This window comes from Podarcis cretensis (assembly GCF_951804945.1).
Source record: "Podarcis cretensis genome assembly, chromosome: 17".
Classification (NCBI taxonomy): Eukaryota; Metazoa; Chordata; class Lepidosauria; order Squamata; family Lacertidae; genus Podarcis; species Podarcis cretensis.
Window position 1 is genome coordinate 40368956 of NC_137187.1, and position 12120 is coordinate 40381075.

Sequence of the window (12120 nt, forward strand, 5' to 3'; positions counted from 1 at the left end):
CCCCTCCTCCTGCCTGCAATTGGCCTCCTTGCTTACGCCGGCCACGAATGCTGCAGGGAGGCTCCATACGCTTCCCTCTCCTATAGCAACCCTGTGGGCGCCGCCATCTTCGATAAAGATGAAGGGCTTATCTTGCATAAGCACGTGAACGCTCCTCCATGAGAAAAGAAATTTCTGCTCGCAGTGCCAATGGCGGGTGCAGCGGATTCGCGTCAGACGTTTAAAGCACGTCCAGTGCACATATAAAGCGCGTGGCACTCCCTCCACCCCGCAACTCCCAAACACTTCATAGTTTAAGGGAGCCGAGGATAGCCGCCCCGTGACGGGAAAACTACAGCTCCCAGGAGTCCTTGGGGGGAGATCGCGTGCTTGAATACATGGCGTGGCTCTGCCCTTTGAGGCCTAATGGACCATGTCAGTCCCCTCAACCACCTGCTACCCCCCCTCACCATTAGTCACGCCCCGGGTCCCGGCACACTGCCTTTTGCTTTAAAATTGCTTCTCTTGCTTTCGCTGCATCTTGCCCGTTTCTGAACCTCATTCTGGATTTAATTACTCGATCCCCGATCCGGCGGTGCTTATGTACTGAGTACAAATTATCAAAACTTTAGGTTTCATGCTTTCCTGGAAGCTGCCATCTTGGTTCCACCCCTTTGCTATTCTGTCACAAAACAGAAAACACATATGGCGCCACAAATTGCCCGGATGTGCCTCCGCCTTTTCAAACACAAGACCAAAATGGCGTCTTTTTCAAATGCCCGTATACAGCTCTCCCCGCGTTCTGGGATTCAACATGGCGCCGCCGTATACCCGTATGTGCCTTCTGCAGACATATACGCATCCAAGATGGCTGCTTTTTGGATACCCGGATGGGCGGAACACTGTCCAAAAATGGCTTCACCCTAGTTCCAGTAAGCCTCCGTACTACGTTCCCGGATGTAGTCGAGAAAGAATAAACATGGCACAGCGCTGAATTACAGTACTTGGATGCTCCCGCTCCTTGCGAGTTGCTCTGTACAATGACGCGCGGGGGGGGGGTGTTCCTGCCAAAATGGCGATAGCTCTGGCACTTCTCAAAATGGATCCAAGATGGCGAGAACCATTCGAATCAGAAGCCAAACAAGATGGCGCTGACGTACTAAATTGCTCGGATGCCGAAGGCGGGAACAAACATGGCGTGTTACTAATCGTCCCTTTGGCGGCTTATAATACGGGCTTTTCAAGATGGCGTCCTAAAGCTCTCGAGGGAGGGCGACCGTCCCTCAAGATGGCCGCTGTCTGCTGGCCGGATGTGCCTACTCAAGATGGCGCCGAGACACCTCCGGTTGCTAGGATACAGAGCACCGCGAGATCCGCGCGATTGGAACACGCGGCCCAGTTTGTGGAAGACGCGCAACGCGAGTCGAACGTTTGGGCGCCCGAGTAGCTGCGCGGAGCTCCGAGGCGGGGTTCCGGAGCCGGCGCGCCGAAGGTGCATTTTTAAAAAATGATTACGGCAGCCGCGTCTCGGCGCGCAGGCTCAAGATGCTTCCCGCCCGGCAGCCCCTCCTCCTCGTCGGCGCCTCGCCGTTTGGTGCAAGGAATTGAGCTTCCCTCTCCAAATACAGTCTACCCTTCGTGCTCTTTTGTTGCTCTCGTGGCCTCTGCTGCTGCAAACCTGTGCATGCGCAGGCGAGAATAAGCCCCAGGGAACGGATTTGCTTCCGTGTAAATACGCAGAGGGGGTGCGCTGCAGCCTCTTAAATCTTTCCTAAATAAAAGTTCGGTTCCCGACACCGCCCCCCCCCCCAGCCTTACACGGAAGTAAGTGCGTTCAATGAAGCTTAAGCCCAGGTAGGGGTGGCCAGGACTGCAAGCGTTGTCTTTCGGTTTAAATACTACTACTGTACTGATAAAGGGTCTCCCTTACGAAAAGTCGCCGGCAGGGGTTTTTTTGGGGGGGGGGATGTGGAGCGGGAAATGTTGTATCCACAATTAGCTGCATTTGTGACTATCCTCCCCTCCTACACTTGCTTGCTCAGGCAGGGAGCCGCCTGGTTTGCTTGTTTTTGTAGGGGGGGAGTACATATATGTTTTGTGGCCATAGTATGCTATTTTAGGAAGGTAGCAGTGTGAGGAGCATTTCATGCAAATAAGCAGCACTTGCTCCCCCCCCCAATAAATGTAGATTTGGATATATCGTTGAGCAAGTGGGAATCAGAGCATTTTTAAGACAAAGTGCATGACAATAAGTTGCATCTGATTCATAGCACAGTTCGATATATGTCTGCTCAGAAATCGGTCCCTTTGAGTGCAGTTGCGCTTACTCTCAGCAGACATAGGAATGCAATCCAAATCCAATCATTGCTACGAATAAAGCAAAACCAATGTGATACACAATGGGTTCTGTGGTGTTCTTCCTAATCTAGAACAACAACAACAAATACATTAACAGTCAATCCTGTGTTTAAAACTAAATGCTCACCCTGAACTGGGGGGAAAGTTGCTGATATATATACAGTGGTACCTCAGGTTACATATGCTTCAGGTTACATACGCTTCAGGTTACAGACTCCGCTAACCCAGAATTAGTGCTTCAGCTTAAGAACTTTGCTTCAGGATGAGAACAGAAATTGTGTTCCGGCGGCAGCAGGAGGCCCCATTAGCTAAAGTTGTGCTTCAGATTAAAAACAGTTTCAGGTTAAGTACAGACCTCCGGAACGAATTAAGTACTTAACCTGAGGTACCACTGTATGTTTAAAAACCATTACAAAAGAATTAGCAAGAAAGGCAGAAGGGGAGTTCAATCAGTTTCAACACCTGCTAGTTTCAGATGCTAAAAAGCCACAGTACTGTACTTAGCAAAATGAGGGTTAAGTGTGAGGATAGTCCAAGAGCTTGTTTGCTGCAAAGTCATGAGAGGGTACAGTCCCTCCTGCAGGTCCCTGTAAATGAGAGCAAAGCCACCGAGAGCCAGGGCTGGAGGGCAGGTGTTTGCTCTCAACAATTGTATCCTTGGGTGTCTTACTCTTTCCTCATAGCAGACAGTGGCAATTGTTCCTTTATATAGGAGAAAGCTAAAAGGCACGCTGGAGAGTGCCGCTGGGGTTCTTGTGTCTGCATAGGCCCATGTGGAGGTTCAAGGTTCATAGTCATGCTGTGACAGAATGCTGGGCACTGAGTCTTACAGAGAGTTTAGGAATCCTTGTGCAGCTGCCCAGTGCATACCCACACAGCATTTCTGAATTGCCATATTGCCCTCAAAGGTTGCTAAATTTTGTATTTTTGTTTTACTGCACCTGGTACACAGTGCTTTAGTAGGCAAAGCTTTCCTTCCTAGTTATCTCTATACATGCTAGAAAAAAGTCTCGTCTTTTAAATGTCAGACAGCAGTTACAAACACAGGAGCAAGGCTAGAGAAAAGGTTAAGCTGAGCCTCAGGTAGTGGAGAGGTGAGGCCTCCTTGACCTACCTCCAGTTTTGCTAACCCATCTCTGCAGCTGTGGGTTTCCTGCCCTAGTTTGTGGGGTGGGAAGTGGATGCTGAGGCATATCAAACCCTGCAGCTGTGGCAGTTTCCTGGGTAGCAGGTGGCAACTGGGCATGAGAACAGATACAGGGAGAAGCACCCCAGTAGCAGTGAGAGATTATCTCTTGTCCCCCATCTGAACATGCTTGATGCACAAAGGCAAAGCCCTGTTCTGTTTAATATTGACTTGAAGCTGTTGGAAGCAGTCATTAGGAGATTTGGGGTGCAGTGTCATCTTTATGCTGATGACACCCACCTCTGTTTCTCCATAACATCTGAATCGGGAGAGGCTGTGACTGTTTTAAACCAGTGCCTAGATGGAGTGAGACACTGTGAGGGCCAACATAGAATCATAGAATCATAGAGTTGGAAGAGACCACAAGGGCCATCGAGTCCAACCCCCTGCCAAGCAGGAAACAGCATCAGAGCACTCCTGACATATGGTTGTCAAGCCTCTGCTTAAAGACCTCCAAAGGAGGAGACTCCACCACACTCCTTGACAGCAAATTCCACTGTCGAACAGCTCTTACTGTCAGGAAGTTCTTCCTAATGTTTAGGTGGAATCTTCTTTCTTGTAGTTTGGAACCATTGCTCCGTGTCCGCTTCTCTGGAGCAGCAGAAAACAACCTTTCTCCCTCCTCTATGTGACATCCTTTTATATATTTGAACATGGCTATCGTATCACCCCTTAACCTCCTCTTCTCCAGGCTAAACATGCCCAGCTCCCTTAGTCGTTCCTCATAAGGCATCGTTTCCAGGCCTTTGACCATTTTGGTTGCCCTCCTTTGGACACGTTCCAGTTTGTCAGTGTCCTTCTTGAACTGTGGTGCCCAGAACTGGACACAGTACTCCAGGTGAGGTCTGACCAGAGCAGAATACAGTGGCACTATTACTTCCCTTAACAAACTGAGGCTGAATCCTGGTGAGATGGAGACACTGGGGGTAAGCAGTTCCCATGCCCAAGGAGTTCACCTGTTCTGGATGGGGTTGCATGCCCTCTGGAGGAACAGGCCCATAATACGATGGTGTTACTAAATTGATCTCCTGCCATGCTCAGGTGACCTCTGTGACATGGAATGCCTATTATCACCTTAGGCTGGTATGCCAGTTGTACCATTTCTTCAACAGGGATAGCTTAGTCACTGTGATTCATGTAATAGTCCCCACAACTGGACTACTGTAATGCACTCTATTTCGGTATTTCTGTGCTATTGGTGCACAATGCTGCAGTGAGGTTGAGTGGAATACCTGCACACACATACATGTGCACTGAGGGAACTGCACTGGTTGCTGATCAGCTACCGAGCTATATTCGGGGTCTTGTTAACAAATAAAACCCTGTACAACTTGGGACCAGGTTGCCTGGAAGACTGCAAGATCACATTGCTCATCTGGGGAAATTCTACTCATGGCATTGCATCCTACAGCAAGTCATGCCAGATGAATCTCATTTCTCTTGTCCCACACAGAAAGAGGTGAAGCCTCCCAGCTGTTACCTGGGAGCTTCTGTTTCTTCTCCCAGCCTCCCATCTTGGGAAATCTTCCTTTCCCTGCCTCTCTCTCACCAACCACCCATCACCTCCACCTGTGTGCAGTCCCCTCATTAACCCAGATCAGAGAACATAAAAAAACAAAACTGTTCAGCTGTTTCTCCTTCTGCTAGGCAATGTTTTTCCAGTTTTCAAGTCCAGGTATTGCAAGCTCATTCATTTTCCCTTCCACACAAAAAGTCTAAAAGAGGTTTTCCAATTACCGTACTATTATCGGTAAAAGTCAACAATATTGTTTCCCCAATCCAACATAACGACTTTACATCCAATATTGAGAAACAATAAATCCTTGATTTTTATTCCCCCAGAAGTCTCTTCTCTGCATTCATATATTGAGACAGTAATCCATAGTTATTTACTTATTGTATATTCCCCAATTCACACCCAGATCCGTATCTTCCAGTCCCATTTCCTGTTGGCTTAGGTTTTCCATCTTCGTCTTTTTTAATGGCTTCCATTTCCTCTTCTTCCATTCTTTTTCCAAAAGTGTTGCCAGAGGCTTAGGAGCTTTCCCCTCTTAATTTCACTCCAAATTATATGCAGAGTCTTTTCTTTCTCATCAATGTCTCTGCCAGCTCTGGGTATTTCTTAATCTCTCTGTCCATGGTTTCATTCTACTCCTCCAACATCATAACTTCATCATTTGGCTGTTTCACTCATCCAGGCACCTGTGTGGAGGTCCTCTCCATTTCATCATCTACTACCTCCAGCTTTGCCATTCCATTCTCCTGTTCTGGCAATCCTCCATCAGTGTTTTCCCCCAAAACACTCTGTGGCTTCTTCAGCCTCAGCTTTGTCCATTCCATTTTTATTCACCATTTTATGCATCTCCGCTCTGAGCTCTTTCAATTGCTCATTCAGTAGTTGCTGCATGAAACCAACAGTCAGTGGAGTTTTTTTTCAGTATTTCATCATACTGAGTGCTTTCTCTAAGATCCACACAGTCCTTGCTTATCAGAAATACATTTCTAGCATTCCTCTCTCACAGCAACACATGATTATAACATGTAGTTTCATGTTATAATCAGCACATTCACCAGTGAAGTGGAGGATTAAAAATAGAACAAAATTAAATGAAAATTCCTGAAACTTGGATCGCCTCTTAGCTGTTTAGAATCTTTCTTAGATATGTATGATTAAACCATAATTTTTGTTTTGTTTTCATCCCCTTAGTGCCATCTCATCTTAAGACAGCAGTTGGGTCATATTTCAGATGTACATTTTAACTGGCAGAGAGATAGTCTCAGTGATAATTTATAGCAGATTCAGAATTAATTGAAGAAAGAGAGGTTTAGTCAATCTTTGCCCTAAGGATTGACCTTTAGGGCTATTATGCGGTGTTTGGGCAAGATTACGGTTCTTCTGTTCTCAGTCACTCACCCCATCTGAGTCTCTTGAAAGTTTCTTTGTCCCTCAGTGAGAAAGCAGCCTTTTGAGAGCACTGGAAGTTAATCCCTGTTGTGTCTATTCTTCGGAGATAATTCAATAACCTAGATTTATGGCTTGGCTGTCATCAGTCACTACATAACTATCTCTGTCGATGGAGTTTCAACAGGATACATTTAATCCACCATGGTTCCTCCCCAGAAGTCCACTAACTAAATAAATTTCAAGAGGGACAAATGCAAGGTTCTACACTTAGGTAGGAAGAAGCTGCTGCACCAATACAAGATGGGGGACACCTGGCTTGTCAGTAGTACATGTGAAAGGGATCTAGGGGTCTTAGTGGACCACAAGCTGAACATGAGTCAACAGTGCAATGCAACAGCAAAAAAAGTCTAGTGTCCCGATCAAGGGAAGTAATAGTCCTCCTCTGTTCTGCCTTGGTCAGACCACACCTGGATGCCACAATTTAAGAAGGATATTGACAAGTTGGAATGTGTGCAGATGAGGGCGACCAAGATGATCAAGGGTCTGGAAACCAAGCCTGTTGAGGAATGGTTGAAAGAGCTGGGTAGGTTTAACCTGGCAAATAGGAGATATGGTAGGCATCTTCAAATATCTCAAGAGCCGTCACATGGAAGATGGAGCAAGCTTGTTTTTACCTGCTCTGGAGGGTACAACATGAACCAATGGATTCAAGTTACAAGAAAGGAGATTCCAACTACCGGTAAATATCAGGAAGAACTTTCTGTAAGAGCTGTTCAACAGTGGAACAGCCTCCTTCAAGAGGTTGTGCACTGCTCTATGCTACTCATTTCAGTGGGGATTGCAGAAGACACTTTCTAGGTTGATCTTTCCACTTGCTGGGAGGGGAGCAAGTGTTAATTGGAATTTTCTTAAATGTCATGGGCCAGTCCCTTTAATTATTTTTTATAGCAGGGATGGGGAGCCTGCAACTTTCCAGGCATTGCTGGACTACAACTCCCATCATCTCTGAGTGCTGGCCATGCTATCTGGGGTGATGGAAGTTGGGGTCCAAGAGGATCTGGGGGGCTACAGAGTCCCCATTCTATTTTATAGGGAAAGTGAAATCATTTTCAACAAAGTTGAAAAAACCTGGGGCTTATACCCGGCTAACTAGTGGAAGCCAGCGCAATAACATTGGCTAATGCAAGTAGACTTTCCCGGCCTCCCACAGATCTGCTCTCGAGGGTCAAGAGAACCCCCAGAAGAGCGAGCCAGGGAGGAGAGGGGGATTATTCCATCTGACAAACAGAAATGCTTGCACTGACAAAACAATTATAATAGCACAACACTAAAGTCCCCCAACAGTCTTTCATTTTTAAAGTAAACATTCAAGATGTTTGGGGGTGAATAATGAACATGAATCAGAAAGTCACAAATGTCTATATGTTACCATCCTTGGGGGTTTATACACATGTAGTATTTTATTCATATTTGTCATGGTGTGAACACACTTTTTGTCATGTGCTCCACACACAGTGCAATACTTCCCAGTTCTATTGCATCCCTTTCACGCAAGGTGCCCCTCCCCTGAAAGCGCATTGACAATGGTTTTGTGGTGCATGGGCTTGACTTCTGCAGCCAAAGGACACCTTTCAAAATATATAACTTGTGAACAACATGCTTTTCTACAAAGCATGTCTACAAAGATATGTCTAACAAAAGCATGGTTACAGACTTCACTAACCCAGAAATAGTACCTCGGGTTAAGAACTTTGCTTCAGGATGAGAACAGAAATCGCGCACCAGCAGCGGGAGGCCCCATTAACTAAAGTGGTACATCAGGTTAAGAATGGACCTCCAGAACAAATTCTTAACTCGAGGTACCACTGCATTCCAATACTCCAGAGCTGGTTGGGATGTAGATTTAATGGGGGGAAAGGCTAGCTATCTTAAAACTAGGGCTGGTGAGAAACAGATTTTGGTGATATTTTGGACATGTTCATCGGTTAAAAGAGTCATGACAGATGTTGAAGAATATGTTATAATAGTTTTAAGATTATCATCTTATAGATGTAACTATGTCCCATTTAGTTGCATAGGGCTTACTTCCAGGAAACTGGGTACAGGATTTCAGCCAGAGTCTGATGCTTCTTGTTTTCCCTTCCCTTTTCGTTAATGATGAATTAAAATATGAATATATTTGTTTAAAAGACTTAAAAATTCATTCCTTCTCTCATTTAAAGCACCCTTTAAACTGCACATTTAAAGGGACATGTCCTAAACTAAGAGAGCCAGTGTGTCACACATTGGGGCTAGAAAGACTCTAGTTCAGAGGTTTCCAAACTGTTACCCACAAGCTTCATTCAGGTGGTCCACTGCATGTCTCTAGATTTGTGACTGAAAATGGAAGACCACACATCCATTGTGTTAAATATTCATAATGAGTTTAAATTGCATTTTTACTGCTTTTATTTCTTATTTTATTGCACTACAATTTGACTTCTGTGGAATAGAATAAATAGAACACTGTACTTAAGAAGTAAAAGAAGCAATGAAAACAGAATTAAAAACCATGGCAGCATCTAGCAAAGCGCATTATAGTTGCTACAGAAAAATCATTAAGACCCTCAGCAGTTTTTAAGAGGTCCAGGGGAGAAAATGTTAGGGATCCACTTGCCCTGGTTCAAATTGCTGCTCTCAGCCCTGAAGCTGCCTGGGCGACTATAGGCCACCCACCTTCTTCCTGTACCTAACCTGCTTCATGGGGCTGTTGCAAACTGCCTTTAGCTTCTTAGCGGAAAGGTAAGCTATAAATATAATAAATAACATTCCTCATTAATACTGCCCTCATATCCAAAGAAACTTGATAACCAAACACTTCCTGAATGATATTTAGACTCGGTACTTCTTGTGTGGTGGGTTGTTTTGTACTATGTCGTTTTTGAAGAACTGACACGGGTGCTGTAGAGGTTCTTTTAAAGGCTCTGGGAGCAATGCCTCTGCAGTAAAGATCCAGCTACAGGATGTCTTGCAGGCCTAACCCAAGGGACCACCTAGAGGCTGGCAGCTGCTGTCCCCATGGTTACAAAACACAAGACCTTGGGAAGGAAGCAACCTTACCCCCGCTGTGCCGTGATGTCACCAGCAGCCAATCCTGCCGCTGCAGCTGTTTCATAACCACATTCACGGGAAGCAGCGTGACTGGAGCGGCTGCCAAGGAAACCGAGAGGGCCTATGCATGTAAGTAGTTCTACACAGGCACCAATCTCTGCTCTGGGGGGAAAGGGGAGGGGTGGAGTGAAGAAGAGAAAAGGCCAATAATGCATTAAACTTGCCAGATAAGAGCACAGCTGTCCCTCTTGGTCATGAATGCCCATTCACTCCGCCTTTTTTGTGCTGTTAGTAGGGGAAGGAGAATCAAAGTCCACACTGGGATAGGAAAACACCAGGCTCGGAAGCCTGCCTCGCACCACCTGTGAATTGCATTTGGCAGGCTTTTGCCAAAGCAAGCAACATGTTACAGCAGAACAGTTGCTGCAGGAGCAGTTCGGCCGTCATTCAGGAAGAACCCTCCAGAACTTCGGAAAGGACTGTGAGGAAACCAGGAGGCAGAGAACCTCTCTTGCTGGTGTCTGGAGGTCTCCTGCTGTGTGTGGGACTTGTGGCTTCAGGAGTCTTTGACGGTGTTCACACGGAAGTTGGGTACGAGTACTATGCTGAACCAACTGTGTCAGGATTGCCTCCCGCACTGGCTATGCCTGCCAATTGTTTAGTCAACTTGGCCTACATCTTTCTGGGCTGGCACTGGCTGCCTTCAGGTGTCGAGAGAGGTCAGGCATGCTACCTCCAGGAGGTCTTTGCCCTTATGGCGCTTGCATATGGGCCTGTACAATGGGTGCGACTCTGGACACAGCATCACTGGGCAGCTGTCTTAGATCAGTGGTTGACATTGCCAATTTTTGCTTGGGGTGTTGTATGGTGTCACTTTCTGGAGCACGGGTGGCAACCAGGCACTTTCCTGGCCATGGAAGCAGCTTCACTGACGAGCTATGTTCTGGCATTGCTTCACCCCCAAGGCTTTGAGATGGCATTGAGTGGACATATATTTATAATTGTTTGGAGAGCACTGAAGGCGCAGAGACATTTGGGTAATGCCCGGTCGGCTTGGATCCTGGTGCTAGGATTGGTCTCTTGCCTGGGCTTTGTAAGCCTCAAGCTGTGGGACCAGGAGCTGGCACAATGGGCACCTTTCCGCCGGCTTACTGGTCACTTTTGGTCCAAGATCTGCGATGTGCTGCAGTTCCATTTTGCTTTCTGCTTTTTTACCCAGCTGAGCAGGCGCCAGCTCTGGTCTCAGTGAATTAGTCCACAATCGTCACATGCCAATTTTTATAAACTTAACAGTCAAAGTACATAACATTAGCCATGGCTGCAATGGCAGAGGGGTTTTAAATTGCTGGATCTGAAATAAAAAGCTGCACACAGAAACTTCTCCAGCCTCCCTTCATGTGCAAGAGTGCCGGCAGGGGTGTTGGCAAGGACTTCTTTCTACAGTGTTGCTTGTTCTGTTTATTTCCTGCCCAAGTAGAAAGGTCTCAGCTGCGGAGGCTGGTGTCCACTGGGACTGGCAGGGCAGAAGACAGGGAGATAAGTAAGCAGTAGGTAGAAACAGAGTCCATTGATTCTAGTGCCAGCCTGCTAGTTCTACAAGGGCAGCACTGAGACCAAGGAGGAAGGTGGCAGCCAGAAACACCCTCTATACTGATTGCAAGTAAAGACAGGTGGGCTGGGAGGAATCGAAGGCTGAAGTTGCTGGGCCAGAACCCTATTTGCCACCATGGACCAACCTCCACCGAGTCTCAGGGCAGGCAATGAGGCACTTATTAAAACACCCAACTTCACACCTCTCTCTCTACATATACACACAGAGAGATAATGTGTGTGTGTACGTACATACACACATAGTACCATCAGGAAGGTGTGCTGTTGATTTGAAAAGCTGTGATGGAGTATCAGGGAGGTGATGGTCTCAAAAGGGCTGCCAGGCACCAGAATTTAACCTCTGGCCTAAATTTGTGCCACCCTCAGCCTGCTTTCACACAGGTGAACGAGGGGGGGATTAAAAGATCACTGCTCCACATTAATTTTCTCTCACTTGAGATTCTCCATAAACAATACTGGTGGCAATCTGTGTGTGTGTGTGTGTGTGTGTGTGTGTGCGCGCGCGCGCGCACGCACGCACGCCTTTAGTTGGCATATGACTTTCAAGGGATAATCTCCCAGAAAATGCACCCTCCCCTTTAGACCACTGTTTTATGAGGACACATTTTTCCTTTTCCTGCGCTGTAGAGGATAGAAAGCCTGACACCAATAAAGGCATCATAAATAAGTTTGGGAAATAGATGGGAAAGAGGTCTGTATTCCTGCTCTGGAGTTTATTTAGTGAGAGGCTTTTCTTTTTCTTTCTTACCAAGTGCTGCTAGGATCTGTTATCTCCCCCAACAATCTTCATCTTTGTATTCCCAATCTCCATAGAAAGGTGGGTCCAGGCCCTGTAAACCCAAAGCTGCACTTTTGAGCTTTGAAAATAGTACCAAGCCAGTGCTATAATGGTTGTTCCATATGTAGACCATGGGTAGGCAAACTAAGGCCTGGGGGCTGGATCCAGCCCAATCACCTTCTAAATCCGGCCCGTGGACGGTCCATGAGTGGA

At 46.6% G+C, this 12120-nt stretch overlaps 1 protein-coding gene across 1 annotated transcript; it reads left to right on the top strand.

Annotated features, from left to right (window-relative positions):
- The first annotated feature begins 8639 nt into the window (after positions 1-8639).
- TMEM187 (transmembrane protein 187) lies at positions 8640-10895 on the top strand. Its single transcript, XM_079960206.1, has 2 exons — positions 8640-9647; positions 9811-10895. Exon 2 carries the CDS (start codon positions 9922-9924, stop codon positions 10765-10767), a length of 846 nt encoding a protein of 281 aa, XP_079816332.1. The 5' UTR covers positions 8640-9647; positions 9811-9921; the 3' UTR covers positions 10768-10895.
- The last annotated feature ends 1225 nt before the right edge of the window (positions 10896-12120 follow it).

Excerpts from the sequence above, each read along its gene's own strand:
- TMEM187 (XM_079960206.1), top strand. The coding sequence starts at position 9,922 with ATGTTACAGCAGAACAGTTGCTGCAGGAGCAGTTCGGCCGTCATTCAG.